The following is a 14,953-nucleotide window of genomic DNA, read 5'->3' on the forward strand; positions in this document are numbered from 1 at the left end:
TGTGCCTGACCCCACAATCGCAGGCGCAACGTGGGGTCCACGTTTTCGGTTGTCGGGAGAACTGCTGCAAGTGCGGTTTCCAGCTGAGCAGCCCACCGCTTGAGCGGTTCTCTTTGATGCCTGAGGCATACGTGACGTATTCTTCCGCGCCCGCGAGCCGGCGGTAGAAGCAACGAAGGTTCGTCGTTTGGATCTGCCCGTGCCGCGTGCACCCATTCTCCGCCCCAGTCTGTCATTTTTAGCGGCTCCGCCCTAGTGGGCGGCGGAGGAGCCCAAGCATGGGACGGCAGCGCAGTCCGACCATGTGGGCAGTTTGACGATTCCTCGCCGCATCCTCTACCCCCAAAGTACCCGTAGACCCTGTTCCCCCTCTTCTGTCCCGGAACGACGCTCGACCCTACCCTCGCACCGCATGTCAAGTCGCCGTTAGTTGAGGGGCATGGGGCGCAACGCGCGGAAGCGTATCTCGTACGGTGGGTAACTTGTGCCTCGCCGGCCCTTGCTTGCGATGATGCACCCGCCCTAGTAATGTCGATTGTAGACGGAGCTGACTTTGCGCTGTGCAGTGCTGCCACTTGCGGAATCAGCAGAAGGACACCGGCTGGGCGTGAATGGCTTGGCCGTCGACCCAGTGAACTCGACCCTGTGGGTTCCCGCGACGCCTCAGCTGCCTTCTCCGCTAACGCTACCACAGCTATTCGGGTGGGCGTGACGGCGTGATATGCGCCTGGGACCTGCACCTCGATCTGAGACATAGGGACCGCGACGAAAGAGACCCTTTTGCCGACTCGAGCGCACCGGGCTACAAACCGCCGCCGACCCAGTTTCGTCAGCAGGTGCAAGCGCATACGCATTGGATCAATGACATAGTCCTTGCGCAGAACAGCCAGGCACTCGTCTCCGCGTCCTCAGATATCACCGTCAAGCTATGGCGACCCGGCGCCCAAGATGTGCTGCCTCCACAGACCATCGGCCTCCATACCGACTACGTAAAGCGCGTGGCCTCGCCAGGTCTGCACGAAAACTGGGTGGCTTCAGGCGGGTTGGACCATAAGATCAGTCTGTGGGATCTCAACGGAGGCGGACAGAAGCTGCAGATATCAGTGGGCGACGATGAGAATACCGCGAAAGGCTCGGTATATGCGCTTGCGGCAACCCCCTCTATTGTCGCAAGCGGTGGGCCAGAGAGCATCGTGCGGATATGGGACTCAAGAACGGGAAAACGAATCACCAAGTTTGTTGGGCACACAGACAACGTGCGGGACGTTCTCATCACGCAGGACGGAGACACCATCCTGACTGCTTCGTCAGACCAAACTGTCAAGGTCTGGTCACTGACAGCGGGAAGATGCATGTACACGCTAACCATGCACAACGACAGTGTATGGTCGCTGTTTTCGGACCACCCGCAGCTGTCTGTATTCTACTCTGCTGATCGATCAGGAATAGTAGCGAAGAGCGATGTGCGCAATTGTCCTGAGATGGACGAAGGCGTCTCACTAGCGGTATGCCAAGAGCACGACGGAGTGAACAAAGTCATCGCCGCGGCAGACTATGTGTGGACAGCAACTTCGAGCTCGAGTATAAATCGATGGAATGACGTCGAAACCGCAGCCGACATTGCGCTGCCAGAGTCCTACAAGTGGCATCGATCTAGCGTTGCTACGACGCGGTCGCGGTATCCCTCACCTCCGTCAGACAGGACGCCTCCAGCGAACGGGGCAACACCGAAGATCCCATACAAGGCACTTTTGCGGATGTCCAATACCGCACCTTTCCCACAGTTCTTCTCTCCGAAGGACGCTGAAGCCTCCACTTTGTACTCTGTAGCGACCGCACGGAAACCCTCCGAGGTATTGTCTGCAGCAGATCCGGGTGTAGTGGTCCCATGCCGGGACCTCCCCGATTTCACTATAGAGGGGCAGAATGGTCTCATCAAGCACCATCTTCTTAATGACAGGAGGAGAGTGCTCACTCTCGATACCGCGGGAGAAGTGATGCTGTGGGATCTATTATCGGTACGCATTCTATCGGCTTTTCTTTGTAGGCTAACTAACAGCCTTCTAGTGCGTCCCAGTGAAGTCATTCGGCAAGCGCCACCTTGAGGATGTCGAACCCGAAGTCAACACCCGAGAAACCGTTGCACATTGGTGTGCCGTCAATACAAGAACGGGGAGTTTGACCTGCGTGCTCGAAGAGAATTACTGCTTCGATGCGGAGATGTACGCAGACGAACTACAGCTCGAGGAGAAGATCGATTTCCGCGAGGATCAGAGGAGTAAGCTTTCTTCACCTAACATTGCCTATAGTTCGACTCATCACAAGCAGTAAACCTGGGCAAATGGATATTGCGATATCTGTTCTCCAATCTCATTGATGAGGAAATCAAGCGAGACGCCACCTTCAGGGACAATCTTCTGAAGGAAAAGGAAAGGGAGAAGAGTACAGCTAGCCGAGCCAATCCTCCTAGCAGCATTCAGATACCAGAAGCACAACTGAACGGTTGGAACAACGCCGCATCAGGACCCACATCAGGTTCTACTATTCGGGCAACGAACGGGTTCCACTTGCCAGTCACGACTCCCGGTATGGCGATCGGGCTTGCTACTCCGATGCTCCCCCCGACCAGTACCAGCCACGGCTCGCATCACAATCCGCTCTTAACGCCTACCACTGAAGAGAGCGCACCGCTAGAGAAGACACAGACGCAGCGGAGTTCTGCCCAAGATCAGTCCGACTATTTCTCCGCGACGCCCACCACTAATGGTAAACCCTATACTTCTACCGAAAGTTCGACCACCGACTCGACCCAAGAACACCTCCCGCAGTCACCAGCAGAGGAGGCACCCACCACGCAGAAGAAGGGCAAGGCCCTCTTCTCCAAGAAATTCAACATGTCCTTCAATATGAAGAAGTTCGGTACCTCGTCCTCGTTACCCGAGGCTCCCAAGCCGGCGCCAACGGACGAGAAGTCGGAAGATAGCGCCTCCACTTCCAGCAAAACCGACGAGAAGGTCATTGAAGATAACTTCTTCGGTGCCATTCAGAAGATACGGCAGGGCTATGAGGAGCAAGTCAACCTAGGCGCGCAGAAGGTGGACACGCACATAGTGCCCAGTCTACCGAATGAGACACCAGTGTTAAAGCCTCCTGCATCAACGACAATACTCATCCAAGAGGACCGCCCGGACTCAGGCGGCGTAGCCGATCTCTTCGAGGGCAAAGTAGGGTCGCTAGGCCAACAAGCCGAACTCATCGAAAAGGTCGCTCCGGTCTGGCTCGCCGATGTTCTCCTCCGAGTACGTCTCAACTTCCCCTACCCATTCGCAAGCACCCTTACCACTCAGTGGCGACTCTTGGCTAACCCACTACCTCACAGAACCAAATCCCACTCAAAGACATAGTAAAAGTCTCCTTCATCCTCGAGCCCTACCAAAACCGACTTCCCAGCATATCATCCGACGGGTACATTCCCCTCTTTCCCCCGCCAGACAAAGTCGTGCGCGATGCTAATACGCCACAAAGCAACAACCGCCTCAACGCGAACCGCATGCTGCGCGCGAGGAAGATACTGGCGTATGTAGCAGAGAGGATTGAGCCTGCGCCTACTAAGGAAGAGGAGGAGGAGCAGAAGGAGAAAGGTGGGCCGCTGAAGCCGGAGGAGTATTTAGAGCTTTATTGTCAGAATCAGGTACGTTGCTTGATCGATAAATCCCCTTTTCAGAGGTTTGAGGACGTAGGCGACTGACTATACATAGCTCATTTCCCCGACTATGACGCTCGCCTCTATCCGCGCGCATGTCTGGCGCGGCGGCGGCGACGTGCTCCTCTACTACAAAGCCAACGGGCGCAAAGAAATCAAGCAAACGCCCTTCCCTCCTGTGCCTGAAAGCCCCGGTAGCAGCGGGGTATCGGAAGGCAAAGCATCATCTGAAGGAGGAAGGAGCAGCCATTCCTCGAGAGGTATTGTGGAAGGCAAGGCTTGTTGATTTTCCGGATTCCGTGCATGATTTGATGTTGGATGATTTGCATTCGTCTTCTTATTGTAGAGATGTCTGCTTTTTTTGTGTATTGTACATAGTTGAGCTTTGCCTCGCGCATACCCCATGGGTGCTCCATGTCTACATGGCTTGAGCCTGGGTCTGTAGGTATAATACAGCGGCGTCGTCTTCCTGAGATTCGCAATCGCTTGCTGTCCCTGCTATTTACATAGTCTTACACTCGGAACATTCCATTCGTCAAGATCGTGCAGAACTCTTACAGCTCTTCGACTCCTCCCAAAACATTACTAGCCCATTGGTAGGAGCCGAGGAAGATCGCACCTCCTGCACTTATCCACCCCACCCTGGGCCCTATTCCAGCGAAGAATGCTCTCGGTCCCGACTGTCGTAGTATCTCCCTCAACATGGTGAACATGGGCTGTTTCTCCTTGGCCAGCATCATGCGCGTCTTGAGCACATCCAACGGCGTCGTTATCCCCGCCGCTACAGCTCCCGCTATACTTCCCAGCACGCCTCCTTCTAGCCCGCTGACCTCGCTCTTGCCTGTCTTGTGTATACGCCACCTCTTCAGCGCTTCCCACAGCGGGAACTGGATCACCGTAAAGGGGACCTCGCGCATGATGGTTATGCTCCAGCCGCGGTAGAGTTCCCGCCAGACATGTACGTAGCCATGTGTATGCCGCTGATTCAGTATATACGTGAGCGCCGAGAGAGATGAGGGATGCTGGCTAGCCTGCGCCCTCTGCTTGACAACCTCCGTCGGCACCCGAACCGCACACGCAGCTACCTCACCCAAACTCGCTGCCAGCATGTGCACAAGCGCCTCCCTGCCCCTATCCTCCTTATACCCGTTATCTCTATAGGGCTTCCCCTCGGCATTGCGAGCGATTGTCGGCGTGGAAGGCGTTAAGTGCCGTTTTATAGAATCGTAGGTTATGAAGAAGAGGGCTGCGCCGGGAGCGGATCCGATGAGCGCGCTGCCGACGCCCCGATAGATGCCGTTGAAGCCGCCGCTGGAGGTGAAGCCCGAGGAGGATTGGAGCCGTGTTTTTAGCGTGTCGAGGGGGTAGAGGGATAGGTCTACTGTTGTGCCGGCTAGGCCGCCTGCCTGTGAGTGCAATTAGCGACATCAAGGTGTTATGAGCCGGCAGCTGGCGATAGATTGGGGACGGTCGGAAGCCGAGAATTCAGAAACGTGGGGTTATCCATGCATAGAAGGAGACAAGAAGAGAATCCGTGGCACGAGACCGCGGTGTTTGCGGATTGAACGCGAATCGTTATTGGAAAAAGTGACTACGATTAATAACAATTCAAAAGACTTACTATGAGGGACCGCAGGTAGGGTGACTCAACCCATGCGCGGCCGCGTTGCGGCTCGAAGACATTCTGCATGCTTGCGGAAGTGACTCGGAACGATGATGCAGCGAGCTTCAACTTTTGGAGTTGAGTGGTCTGTGCGCAAGCCTTATGACGCTAGTGAACTGCTCGGTGCATGATTGATCTCCGTTACTTGAACAACAACTCCGCAAGATCTGTTTCTCAAAGGCTGCGTGGGTCGGTGATGATCCCCAAATATGTGGACTGACCATGAGCAGTAGTATTGGGATCAGGGTAAGGTGTCTGGCGAGCACGAGGATATGGCAGGAAGCGCAGTACGAAGAGTCGGATTTTAAAGAGCGGGAAGTTGAAGACGAGGTCCAGACTACAAACACAAATAAGGATTCTGTAGGAGAAGCCACACCGGAAGCGTTGCAAAACGGGCCGGATCAAGTTAAGAAGGAGCATCCAGATCTCGAGGAGGGCGAAGTGAGCGACTCGGGATCAAGCTCTAGCTTCAGTTCCGATTTCGACTCCGGATCAGACACCAGGAGCGACGCTACCGATCAGAGTGCAGTCCATCGAGGCGGCCGGCGCAACGTGAGCTGCATACAAAGCGCGCAACTATCGCCAGATGGCACATGCATCTTCACTACGGATTATAACCGCGCGTTCTCCGTCTACCCTATCGATAACGACATCGTCAATGAACCTGGCACTCGCAGTTTGAAGCCATACGCGCAGTTCGTCTCTGCTGATCCGATCTGGGCCTTCGCCATAAACCCAAACTTCGGTGTCAATGATGGAAACACAACCCACGTTCTAGTCAGTCGCCGCAACCAATACATCAGCCTGCACAATGCCCTCTGGGATCTATCCCGTCCTATAGATGCCCAGGCCGATATCCCGCGGACAGGCCCAGTCAACATCTCCACCAAGGTCTCCAGGTACAAACTCATCGACCATCTCACGGAAGACGTAAGAGCGCCCACCAGCCTAGCGTACTCCCACGACGGTAAATACTTCTATGCTGGCGAGCAGAACACGATCGCCGTCTTCGACCTCGAATACACCGATGACCCAATCTCCAAGATCCTCACCATCCCCGCAAAACGCAATAAACTCAAAGGCGGAGGCCGAGGCTTCAAGGGCTACATATCCGCTCTTGCGCTATCTCCAGCATCTCCTACCAATAATGCCGGCATCTTAGCTGCGGGTGCTCGAACACGCCACGTCGGTCTCTACGATGCTATAAGCGGCAGGGAAACCACACACATCACCCTTCCAGGCACCTTCCAGGGCAAGAAGCTTCGCAATGACGCTCTAAGCAGTACCATAGGCGACGGTGTATCCCAGCTGAAATGGAGTCCGGATGGTAATTACCTGTACGTCGCTGAACGCATGTCGGACGCCATTCTGATCTACGACGTCCGAAACGTCTCGCTCACCTTGGGATATTGCGCCGGCCGAAAGGCGCTCACAAAGCAAAGGCTCGGGTTTGATGTCTGGACCGCTGGAGACGCGACGTACGGATACGACGATGTGAGTCCCGAAATTTGGGCTGGTGGAACGGATGGAAAGATCAGGGTTTGGAGGGATCCGTGCTTGAAGGAAGGTGCGATTGAGGCGGATGAGGTCGTAGATGTCAGCGATGCACCTGTTGTGGCGTCGCTTGTGCATCCATACGGCAATCTAGCGGTCGCCGCTAGTGGAAAGTATGAGATTTGCGGTGATGATGAAGCAGCCGAAGGGAAGGGACAGTTGAGAGGAGGTGGCATATACCCGAAGTTCAGGGAGTGGGGATGCTTAGACATCCTGGGTTTGGGAGGCTACGAGCCCACAACAGCGGAAGCCGAGACTCATGGCATGTAGGAAAGGAGAAACTGCTCGATTCATAGGCAAAAATGTATAGATACCACTAGGAGTGGAACGATGCAAAAAGGCCACGCTATCCTAAAATTGTCAGCTCCCGTCCCGCAAAGCGCACTTCAGCAAATCCGCTCGTTCGGCTCTCTCCACGGAACCTCTAAGATCTCAAAGATCTTCCTCTCACTCTTGCCCTCCACCAGTGTGCCCTCCGTCAGCTTCTCCCTATTCTTCCCTCTCATGACATCCTTATACAAACCCCTCTGATTCAACCGCATCCCCTTCTTGCTAGCCAACAGCCTCATGCTCCTATTGAAAATATCATCGCCGGTGAAGTAGAGCAACGCGGCGCCCATTTCTTCCTCGGGCACGAGAAGCAGATCCAGACGCCGCCAGGTCTTGGATGACGGCAGACAAGAAGCGCCGTGCCATTGGGTGCCGTCGTCGGTGCGGTGCGAGGTCGCGAGGCTGACTTTGAGGAACTTGGCTTTGAGGAGTTGTGGCACGAGTTGACCGAACACGACGGTGCGGAGGGTGGAAATTGAGGCGCCGGACTTGGTGATGATGAGGTCGATGTCGCCTGAGTCTTTTGCGCCGCGCCGGTAGGACCCCATGATGATGACTTCGAACACTGGGTCGATCTTCTTCAGCGCGTTCCTGACGAAGTCACCATGGGCTTCGGCTTCAGCGCGGGGGATTCGAGACGCGAAGTTATCGTAGTGTTCTATGCCGATCTTCTGGGACTCTGTGAGTTTTGCGTGGGTAACGAGGTCGTCGAGCGTTTTGTAGCCGGCTTGGATCCATTTATTGGCTTGCACCAATCCAGCGCCGTATACGCCTACGAAGAGTCGGAGGACTTTGTTCTGTGGATCATCACGCGCTTCGTCTAGCCTGCGGAGCCGGTCGGTTATTACAATTTCTTCGATCTTGTCGGCAAGGCGGGAGCCGATGAAGGGGAGGGCGGCCGCTTCTTTTGCGGTGGTGATTTTTGTTGTTTGTTTGCGGAGGGTGGCGGTGGCTTTTCGGTAGGCGAGTGTTCTCCATTGGTCTTGCATTTGGTCGTAGTACTTCAACATTTCTTCTAGGACTTGGATGGTGCGGGCGTTAGGGTTTTGTGACATGGAGTTGCCGCCTGGGTTCATGCACTGGAAGGCGGGTGGGTCTACGCCACCTTTTGTTTTATGCTTAGGCACGGTGGTTGTGGATTTGGAAGTCTTTACGCGCTTGGGACTTAGTTCGGCTTCATCATCGGTGCCGTAGTCTGGGTCCTGTCCTGCGGAGCTGGATGGCCGAGAGTCACCTTCTTCCTCTTCATCCAAAGGAAGGTGTGCAACGGCTTTCGTCTCCTGGATAGCTTTCGACAGAGCGTCATCGTACGCATCCGCAGGTTTAGCTAGAACTGTTGGTGGGGAAGATGCAGGATAGTCGAAACTATCCTTCACAATTTCCTCACCAGCACTGGTTGACTCCCCTCCGTGCTGTGCCGGGGAGCTGGCTTCCGTAGGGTCGGAATCAATTTTCTGTGATGATTGGGCCGCAAATTGGCGCCTGGACGGCTTGACTTGAAGGGAAACTTGGGACTCCGGGGATGATGGAGGATGCGCACCAGGAGTGGGATTGCTCGTAGTGCTCGGGCGCGGGGCGCCTTTGACTAGAAACCGTCCAGCTGTCGGATCTAGCAGGGTCCCAAACTGAATGCATTGAGGGATATATGGGTCGAACCTGACGAGGACTACCTTCCGCTTTAGGACATAAGCTATCAGCATGCATGGCGAGGCAAGACACTTACAGGTAATCCTGCTCTGTTCAAGCGATGCAGGATTTGGGAATACGTATGATTCCCATCATCTACCATAACATGCGTAATGTCATCCCGCCAGCGAGTGACCCATGCTGCTCCCAGTTGGATCACTTTATGTATGCGCTGTCGACGGGCCTGACTTATGTCATCGTTGGGGTAGAAGTACACTGTCTTCCCTCGTAACAACTGCTTGTGCTCTGGGTCAAGCTTGATGTTCTCGGCTGTCTTGACGTTCTTCCCGCTCTTCAACTCTCTGGGCAGTTCGCCCATTCGCTTATAGAACGGGACATCGTCATGCGCCTTGATGTCTGGCATCGATACAGTCTTCTTCAGCTTCTTCCCAGGACGGTCGTCCGGACTCGATGAAGGTCTCTGTCTCGGCTTCATAACCGGGAAACTCTTAGTGATCTCCGGTTCTGGAGCAGTGGCGGACCGGGTCAGTCCATGCCCTTCAGGCCGCGTGGCTGGACGTTGATTTGCCGTGTGTGCTTCAAACTCTGCTAGTCTCTCCTTGGGCGTGGGTCCTAGAAAGCTGCTCCTCTGCCGAACAAGGGGAGGAGGCATCGCCTTTGAATCCGCAAGCGCGCGTTCTGCCTTCAAGAATCCTTCATCGGGGAAATCTGTCTCATCATCTGATATATCCAGTAACTCCTGCTCTTTGAAATACTCCTCCTTCTCCCGCAGTCCTTTGTCTGACATAGCGACCAAGAAAAGTAGACGATAGGGACCCGCTGAACGGGTGGTTAAGGGACTCGGGGAGCAATTAGTAGTGCTCAATATATAGCTGGTGAAAAAGCCTCCAAAAGCGATTCAGTCAGCAATTGCAGGTGAAAGGGGGTTGCACAAGCGAGGCAGCAGCGCGACGTGTAGTCTTGTGACGCGTTGGCACGTGGTGTTTAAACCGCTTTAGGTAACGCCTAATTGTGCCTATTCTTCTACCTAGGTATCATCGCGTCCTTACTGTGTAGTTTAACTTAGCCTTGGATCGCTTGAACGCAGCTGCTCGTGGTACACTCCTTCGCCAGCGATACATTACTGTGGTAGATGCGGCCCTAGACGCTGCGCAATGTCATTCGAATAAGCCTCCTCCCGCACGCCCGACGCACCACGAACCCCATTGCATGACATTCAATAATTCTCATGGTCAAATTGCACCCGAGCTGAGGCCAGGAGCTGTTTCCGCGCCTCTGCGAGTGGCTTACCCCTTCTCGTGGCTGTTCCCGAAGGAGCCGGTGTGGCTGGGCATCGAATCAATATTTCCCTTCATGGCCACCATGACTAGGAGCAGCTTGCACGAAACTTGCAGAACCCCTCGACCTCAGCTCTACAGCGCCGGAACGAGTCAATAAAGTTCTGACACATTGGGCGCATGCTCAAATGCCCTGCTCCAACTGGGTTGAGGCTCGTCGCGGCACGCCAGAGTGGACGCTGCGCGCTTGGAGATCACGTTATAGCACCAAAAAGCGTTTAGCTCCAGGGGATCGCTGCCGCTTCGAGGCCCAGATCCATGCGGGCTGTGCCAATCCTGGACCACCCACAGGACTCCAACTCGAGCCAGCATCGTGAGAGCGTGGTTTTACAAGCTAGATTGACTGCCTGCGCCTCCATCACTTGGACGCCGGCCCAGCGGTTCTCGTTGCATGCTCGTATATGAGCTGACAGATGCCCCCATTCACCTTTGGCCCTCAGCCCCGATTCCCCTCCGTGTATTTACGCATCATGTCTTTGAAGTGACGGTTCTGTTCGACAAAAGTCCAGTCTTCATTTTCCTGTCTCTCGCTTTATTGCTAGTGTTTAATTCCGATAACCTGATTCTTCCTACATTCGCTACCAGCGCTTTCGCCAATTGCCATGGTCTACCGCCTCCCACCGCTGGGCTCCGTCCTAGTGCCCCTCACGCTATTTCTCCAAACAGCTCTTTCAGCTGGTGACTACACCACTTCGAACAATACAACGCCACACGACAATACCGAAAACTGTACCTGCTATGTCGTCAATTCCGGGGCCGACTCGAACACCCCTGAATACTTTCAATACTACCGCTTCTTCGACTTCCGGAACCTCGCGGATGAACCCGGCCAATATGTGGATGCTCCACCACTCGTCAATGACACTCAAGACGCCGGCGACGAGGACGTATGGGACGCGAATATCCTAAACAGCGATGCTTGGAACACGGACTGGGGGATCCAGAACTGGAGCAAACCGGCTACGGAAGATTTCCCAACCCGCATGGTGAACTCTCCTGCCAATATCTTCATTTCACAGAACGACGATGAAAATGATGCCTTGACGTGGCTCACGCTCCGCACCACCCGACTGGAGGACTTCCAATCTGCCGCAGAGATCGAGAACGAACAAAAGAACGTCATGCACGTATCGATGCGGATGTATGCCAAGGTCACTGGTTCTAAGGGAGCGGTTGCGGGCTTCTTCACCTTCTTCGACGATACCAACGAGTCCGATATCGAGATCTTGACCGACGATCCTACCGATGTGATCAGGTACACGAACCAACCTGCCGTCGACAAAGAGGGCAACGAAGTCGCAGCGGCTTCTTTGGCGCCCGACAGGCTTCCCGCCTGGGATGACTGGCAAACCCACCGCATTGACTGGCTCCCAAAGAACAGCTATTGGTACCTGAACGACAAGCAAGTCGCCGCAAACACGTACTCGGTCCCGCGGAAGCCAAGTGGACTCGTCGTCAACATGTGGAGTGACGGAGGAGAGTGGTCCGGAAACATGAGTGTAGGAGACTCGGCCGAGTTCCATATACAGTGGATTGAGATGACTTTCAATACCAGCGGGCCAGTTGAGGGCGCCCCGGGCGGAAACAAGAAGCGGGATCTAGAAATATTAGAGACGAGGAAGGACAAGGGATGCAAAGTTGTTTGCAAGATTGACGGGGTCAAGACAGTGGGAACCCCAGAGGTCGTTAGCGTCGCCATGGCTGCTGGCGTTTCTGTATCGTGGGGCCTTCTGGCGTTTGTTGGATTGGTGTCGTTGCTTGCGGCTTTGTAATGTACGCGGGCAATTTGGGTAAAAAAAGGATCTCGGGCTTGTTGAATAAAAGGCGTGGCGGTGGATTGTACCAGATCATGACCATTCACATTAATTGACGGCATTCAAGGCTCATGCGAGCGTAAGACGGTTTCACGATGCTTGACTGGTGTTGAGGTCCGTGTCGCGTACCTACCCCGCGCCGAGCTCTCCAGGCACCGCCCACTTGGATCTCTTACCATTGTATCCTGGCTCTCTCCGCACATGCACCTCCAAACCTTCTACAACCTCGAACCGCCAATATGACTGCCACCATAGACTCCAAGACTCTCACGCAGTATCTAGCCGACAATCCCCCAACCATTGTCCCGCTAGGCATCAAACCCCACTTCGAAGCCTTGTCCGACAAGGAGAAGCTCTATGCTCACCACATCTCCGTGTATGCCAGGCTTCAACTAGGGCCGCATTGCCCCTTGAAAGCTAATTGAAATACCAGAGCCTGCTTCGCCGGTACCCGCATCGTCCTCCGCCAGATCTCGCCCGAATCGGAACCCATCTACGACTTCATAGTCGCGCTGCACAAACACTGCAATGGCGACTACGCGGCGGCTGTGAAGGAAGCCGGGCTATCTCAGGATGAGCTCGATGCGTATCTCAATTATGCCGCGCAGTTTCTAGGCAACCTGGGCAACTACAAATCCTTCGGCGATTCCAAGTTCGTGCCGCGGCTCGAGCCACGCCAGCTGAAGGCGCTAGCGACTGTGTCGAAGAGGACGCTGGAGCTATATGAGCAGTTCCAGGATGCGATATATGCTGGGAATGATGTGGCGAAGCTGCATTTGGGATACCCCAGCGAAGGTCATATCTCGACTTACTATCCCGATAGTCCTTCGATCACGAAAGAGGAGATTACGGGTGTTAGCGATTTCTTGGAGGGCAAGAAATTGCTGCCAGAGAACACCAGGATCAGGAAGACAGATGAGGGCTTCGAGGTCCTGATCGCAAGCGCTCTAGACAATCCCTCTCCCGAGCAGCGAGACCTGAGGGAGAGCGAATGGACGCTGGATGACGGCAAGAAGATCAAGCTCGTATTTGGTGACTATACCAATGAGATGGACACTATCGCGAAGCACATGGAGAAGGCTAAGGAGTACGCGGCGAACGATACTGAGGCCAAGATGTGCGACGAGTACGTGAAGAGCTTTAGAACTGGTTCACTGGAGGCCTTCAAGGAGAGCCAGCGGTACTGGATTAAGGATAAGGGTCCGGAAGTTGAAACCGACATCGGCTTCATCGAGACCTATCGTGACCCGCACGGCATCCGTGGCGAATGGGAAGGCTTCGTGGCGATGGTCAACAAGGAGCGAACGAGGGCGTTTAGTAAGCTTGTGGAGTCGGCGCCCAAGCTAATTCCGCTACTACCATGGGATTCAGCCTTCGAGAAAGACAAGTTCCTGAGTCCTGATTTTACATCACTGGAGGTCCTGACCTTCGCAGGCAGCGGGTAAGTCCTCCCGGATGCCTTCAGCCCCCTGCTGCAGCACTGACTTTTACAAGCATTCCAGCCGGTATCAACATCCCCAATTACGATGACATCCGGCAGAACCTTGGCTTCAAGAACGTGTCTCTTGGAAACGTGCTCTCAGCGAAAGCTCCCAACGAGCCCATTCCCTTCATCAAAGAATCCGATCTAGAAATTTTCCAGAAGTATCGCGATCCAGCGTTCGAAGTCCAGGTCGGTCTCCATGAACTTCTCGGCCACGGCTGTGGGAAGCTTTTGCAAGAAACCTCACCTGGCGAATTCAACTTCGACATCGACAACCCGCCAATTTCCCCCGTGACCCACAAGCCTGTAACAACTTACTACAAGCCCGGCCAGACATGGGGCTCCGTGTTCGGCTCCATGGCCGGCTCATATGAAGAGTGCCGCGCAGAGTGCGTGGCAATGGCTCTAGCCTGCGAGTTCCCCATCCTCGAGCTCTTCGGCTTCGGAAATGGCCAGGAAGACATCAACGGCGAAGCTGGTCACGTTCTCTACGCTGCATATCTGCAAATGGCACGCGCCGGTGTCACAGCGCTCGAATTCTGGGACCCCAAGTCTAGGAAGTGGGGACAAGGTATGTAGGTCCCGGCATACATACCAGCATGTCTATATGATTCTTTGTCCATGGAAGGCCTCCCCAAGTGGCATTTCGTGGGCCAAAACCCGAGACATGCTAGGGATTTTATTCCTCTCCCCTTTAGTCTAGGACGTTTGCTAACATGTAACTCCACCTACGCAGCGCATATGCAGGCCAGATTTTCTATCTTGCGTACTTTCCTCAACGCCGGTGTCGAATTCTGTGAGCTGGAGTTCAAGGAAGATGACCTCTCTGACCTCACCATCCGCTTGGAACGGTCACGCATTTTGGATCTGGGACGCCAGGCCGTGGATGCGTATCTGCAGAAGCTACACATCTACAAGAGCACAGCAGACTTTGATGCCGCTAAGAAGATGTACGACGAGATCACCACAGTGGAGCCATTCTATGAGAATCGCGTGCGGCCGGCGGTACTCAAGAAGAAGACGCCGCGGAAGGTATTCGTGCAGGCAAATACGGTGGAGAGGGATGGCAAGGTCGAGCTGAAGGAGTACGAGGCTAGTGCTAAGGGTATGATCCAGAGTTGTGCGGAGAGGGAGTATGTGTAGGTACTACGACATCCTTAGTGGTTCGTCATAGATCAGACCGACTGGAGAACTCTAGTTAGAGCACGCCTCACTCACATATGAGCAAATAAAAGACGGAGCGAGAGACGAATAAGCCATATAACAAAACGCAGCTCCAGTACAGCCAGCTACACGGTCATGAAGAGCCAATATTCCACTGCCAAATTCTTAAACAGAAGAGTGTTCTCGGTGAGGTATCGCATTCTTCCTAACAAGAATGATTATAGCGTCTTTCGCTCACGTCCGAATGCTCCCTCGCCC

The 14,953-nt window shown here is 54.4% G+C and overlaps 6 protein-coding genes across 6 annotated transcripts; 4 read left to right on the top strand and 2 right to left on the bottom strand.

Annotated features, from left to right (window-relative positions):
• The first annotated feature begins 186 nt into the window (after positions 1–186).
• On the top strand, positions 187–4,171 carry BU26DRAFT_512672 (WD40 repeat-like protein). The gene is made up of 7 exons (XM_033827435.1): positions 187–473; positions 567–645; positions 695–2,018; positions 2,068–2,278; positions 2,329–3,299; positions 3,380–3,691; positions 3,759–4,171. The coding sequence occupies exons 1-7, from the start codon at positions 440–442 to the stop codon at positions 3,987–3,989; spliced, it is 3,162 nt and encodes a 1,053-aa protein (XP_033690706.1). The 5' UTR covers positions 187–439; the 3' UTR covers positions 3,990–4,171.
• BU26DRAFT_512673 (mitochondrial carrier) lies at positions 4,056–5,397 on the bottom strand. The gene is made up of 2 exons (XM_033827436.1): positions 5,325–5,397; positions 4,056–5,109 (listed from the first exon to the last, which is right to left on the bottom strand). The coding sequence occupies exons 1-2, from the start codon at positions 5,391–5,393 to the stop codon at positions 4,258–4,260; spliced, it is 921 nt and encodes a 306-aa protein (XP_033690707.1). The 5' UTR covers positions 5,394–5,397; the 3' UTR covers positions 4,056–4,257.
• Positions 5,398–5,524: 127 nt separating this feature from the next.
• BU26DRAFT_512675 (uncharacterized protein) lies at positions 5,525–7,236 on the top strand. Its single transcript, XM_033827437.1, has one exon. The coding sequence runs from the start codon at positions 5,589–5,591 to the stop codon at positions 7,188–7,190; it is 1,602 nt and encodes a 533-aa protein (XP_033690708.1). The 5' UTR covers positions 5,525–5,588; the 3' UTR covers positions 7,191–7,236.
• A 70-nt stretch (positions 7,237–7,306) lies between these two features.
• On the bottom strand, positions 7,307–9,684 carry BU26DRAFT_413124 (uncharacterized protein; the record flags this gene model as incomplete). Its single annotated transcript, XM_033823005.1, has 2 exons — positions 7,307–8,875; positions 8,968–9,684. The coding sequence occupies 2 exons, from the start codon at positions 9,682–9,684 to the stop codon at positions 7,307–7,309; spliced, it is 2,286 nt and encodes a 761-aa protein (XP_033690709.1).
• Positions 9,685–10,738: 1,054 nt separating this feature from the next.
• BU26DRAFT_6260 (glycoside hydrolase family 16 protein) lies at positions 10,739–12,147 on the top strand. Its single transcript, XM_033836115.1, has one exon. The coding sequence runs from the start codon at positions 10,837–10,839 to the stop codon at positions 12,004–12,006; it is 1,170 nt and encodes a 389-aa protein (XP_033690710.1). The 5' UTR covers positions 10,739–10,836; the 3' UTR covers positions 12,007–12,147.
• A 140-nt stretch (positions 12,148–12,287) lies between these two features.
• Positions 12,288–14,674, top strand: BU26DRAFT_414504 (dipeptidyl-peptidase III; the record flags this gene model as incomplete). The annotated part of the gene is made up of 4 exons (XM_033823074.1): positions 12,288–12,424; positions 12,482–13,489; positions 13,543–14,102; positions 14,268–14,674. The coding sequence occupies 4 exons, from the start codon at positions 12,288–12,290 to the stop codon at positions 14,672–14,674; spliced, it is 2,112 nt and encodes a 703-aa protein (XP_033690711.1).
• Between the last annotated feature and the right edge of the window lie 279 nt (positions 14,675–14,953).

This window comes from Trematosphaeria pertusa (genome assembly GCF_010094035.1).
Source record: "Trematosphaeria pertusa strain CBS 122368 unplaced genomic scaffold BU26scaffold_1, whole genome shotgun sequence".
NCBI classification, from domain to species: domain Eukaryota; kingdom Fungi; phylum Ascomycota; class Dothideomycetes; order Pleosporales; family Trematosphaeriaceae; genus Trematosphaeria; species Trematosphaeria pertusa.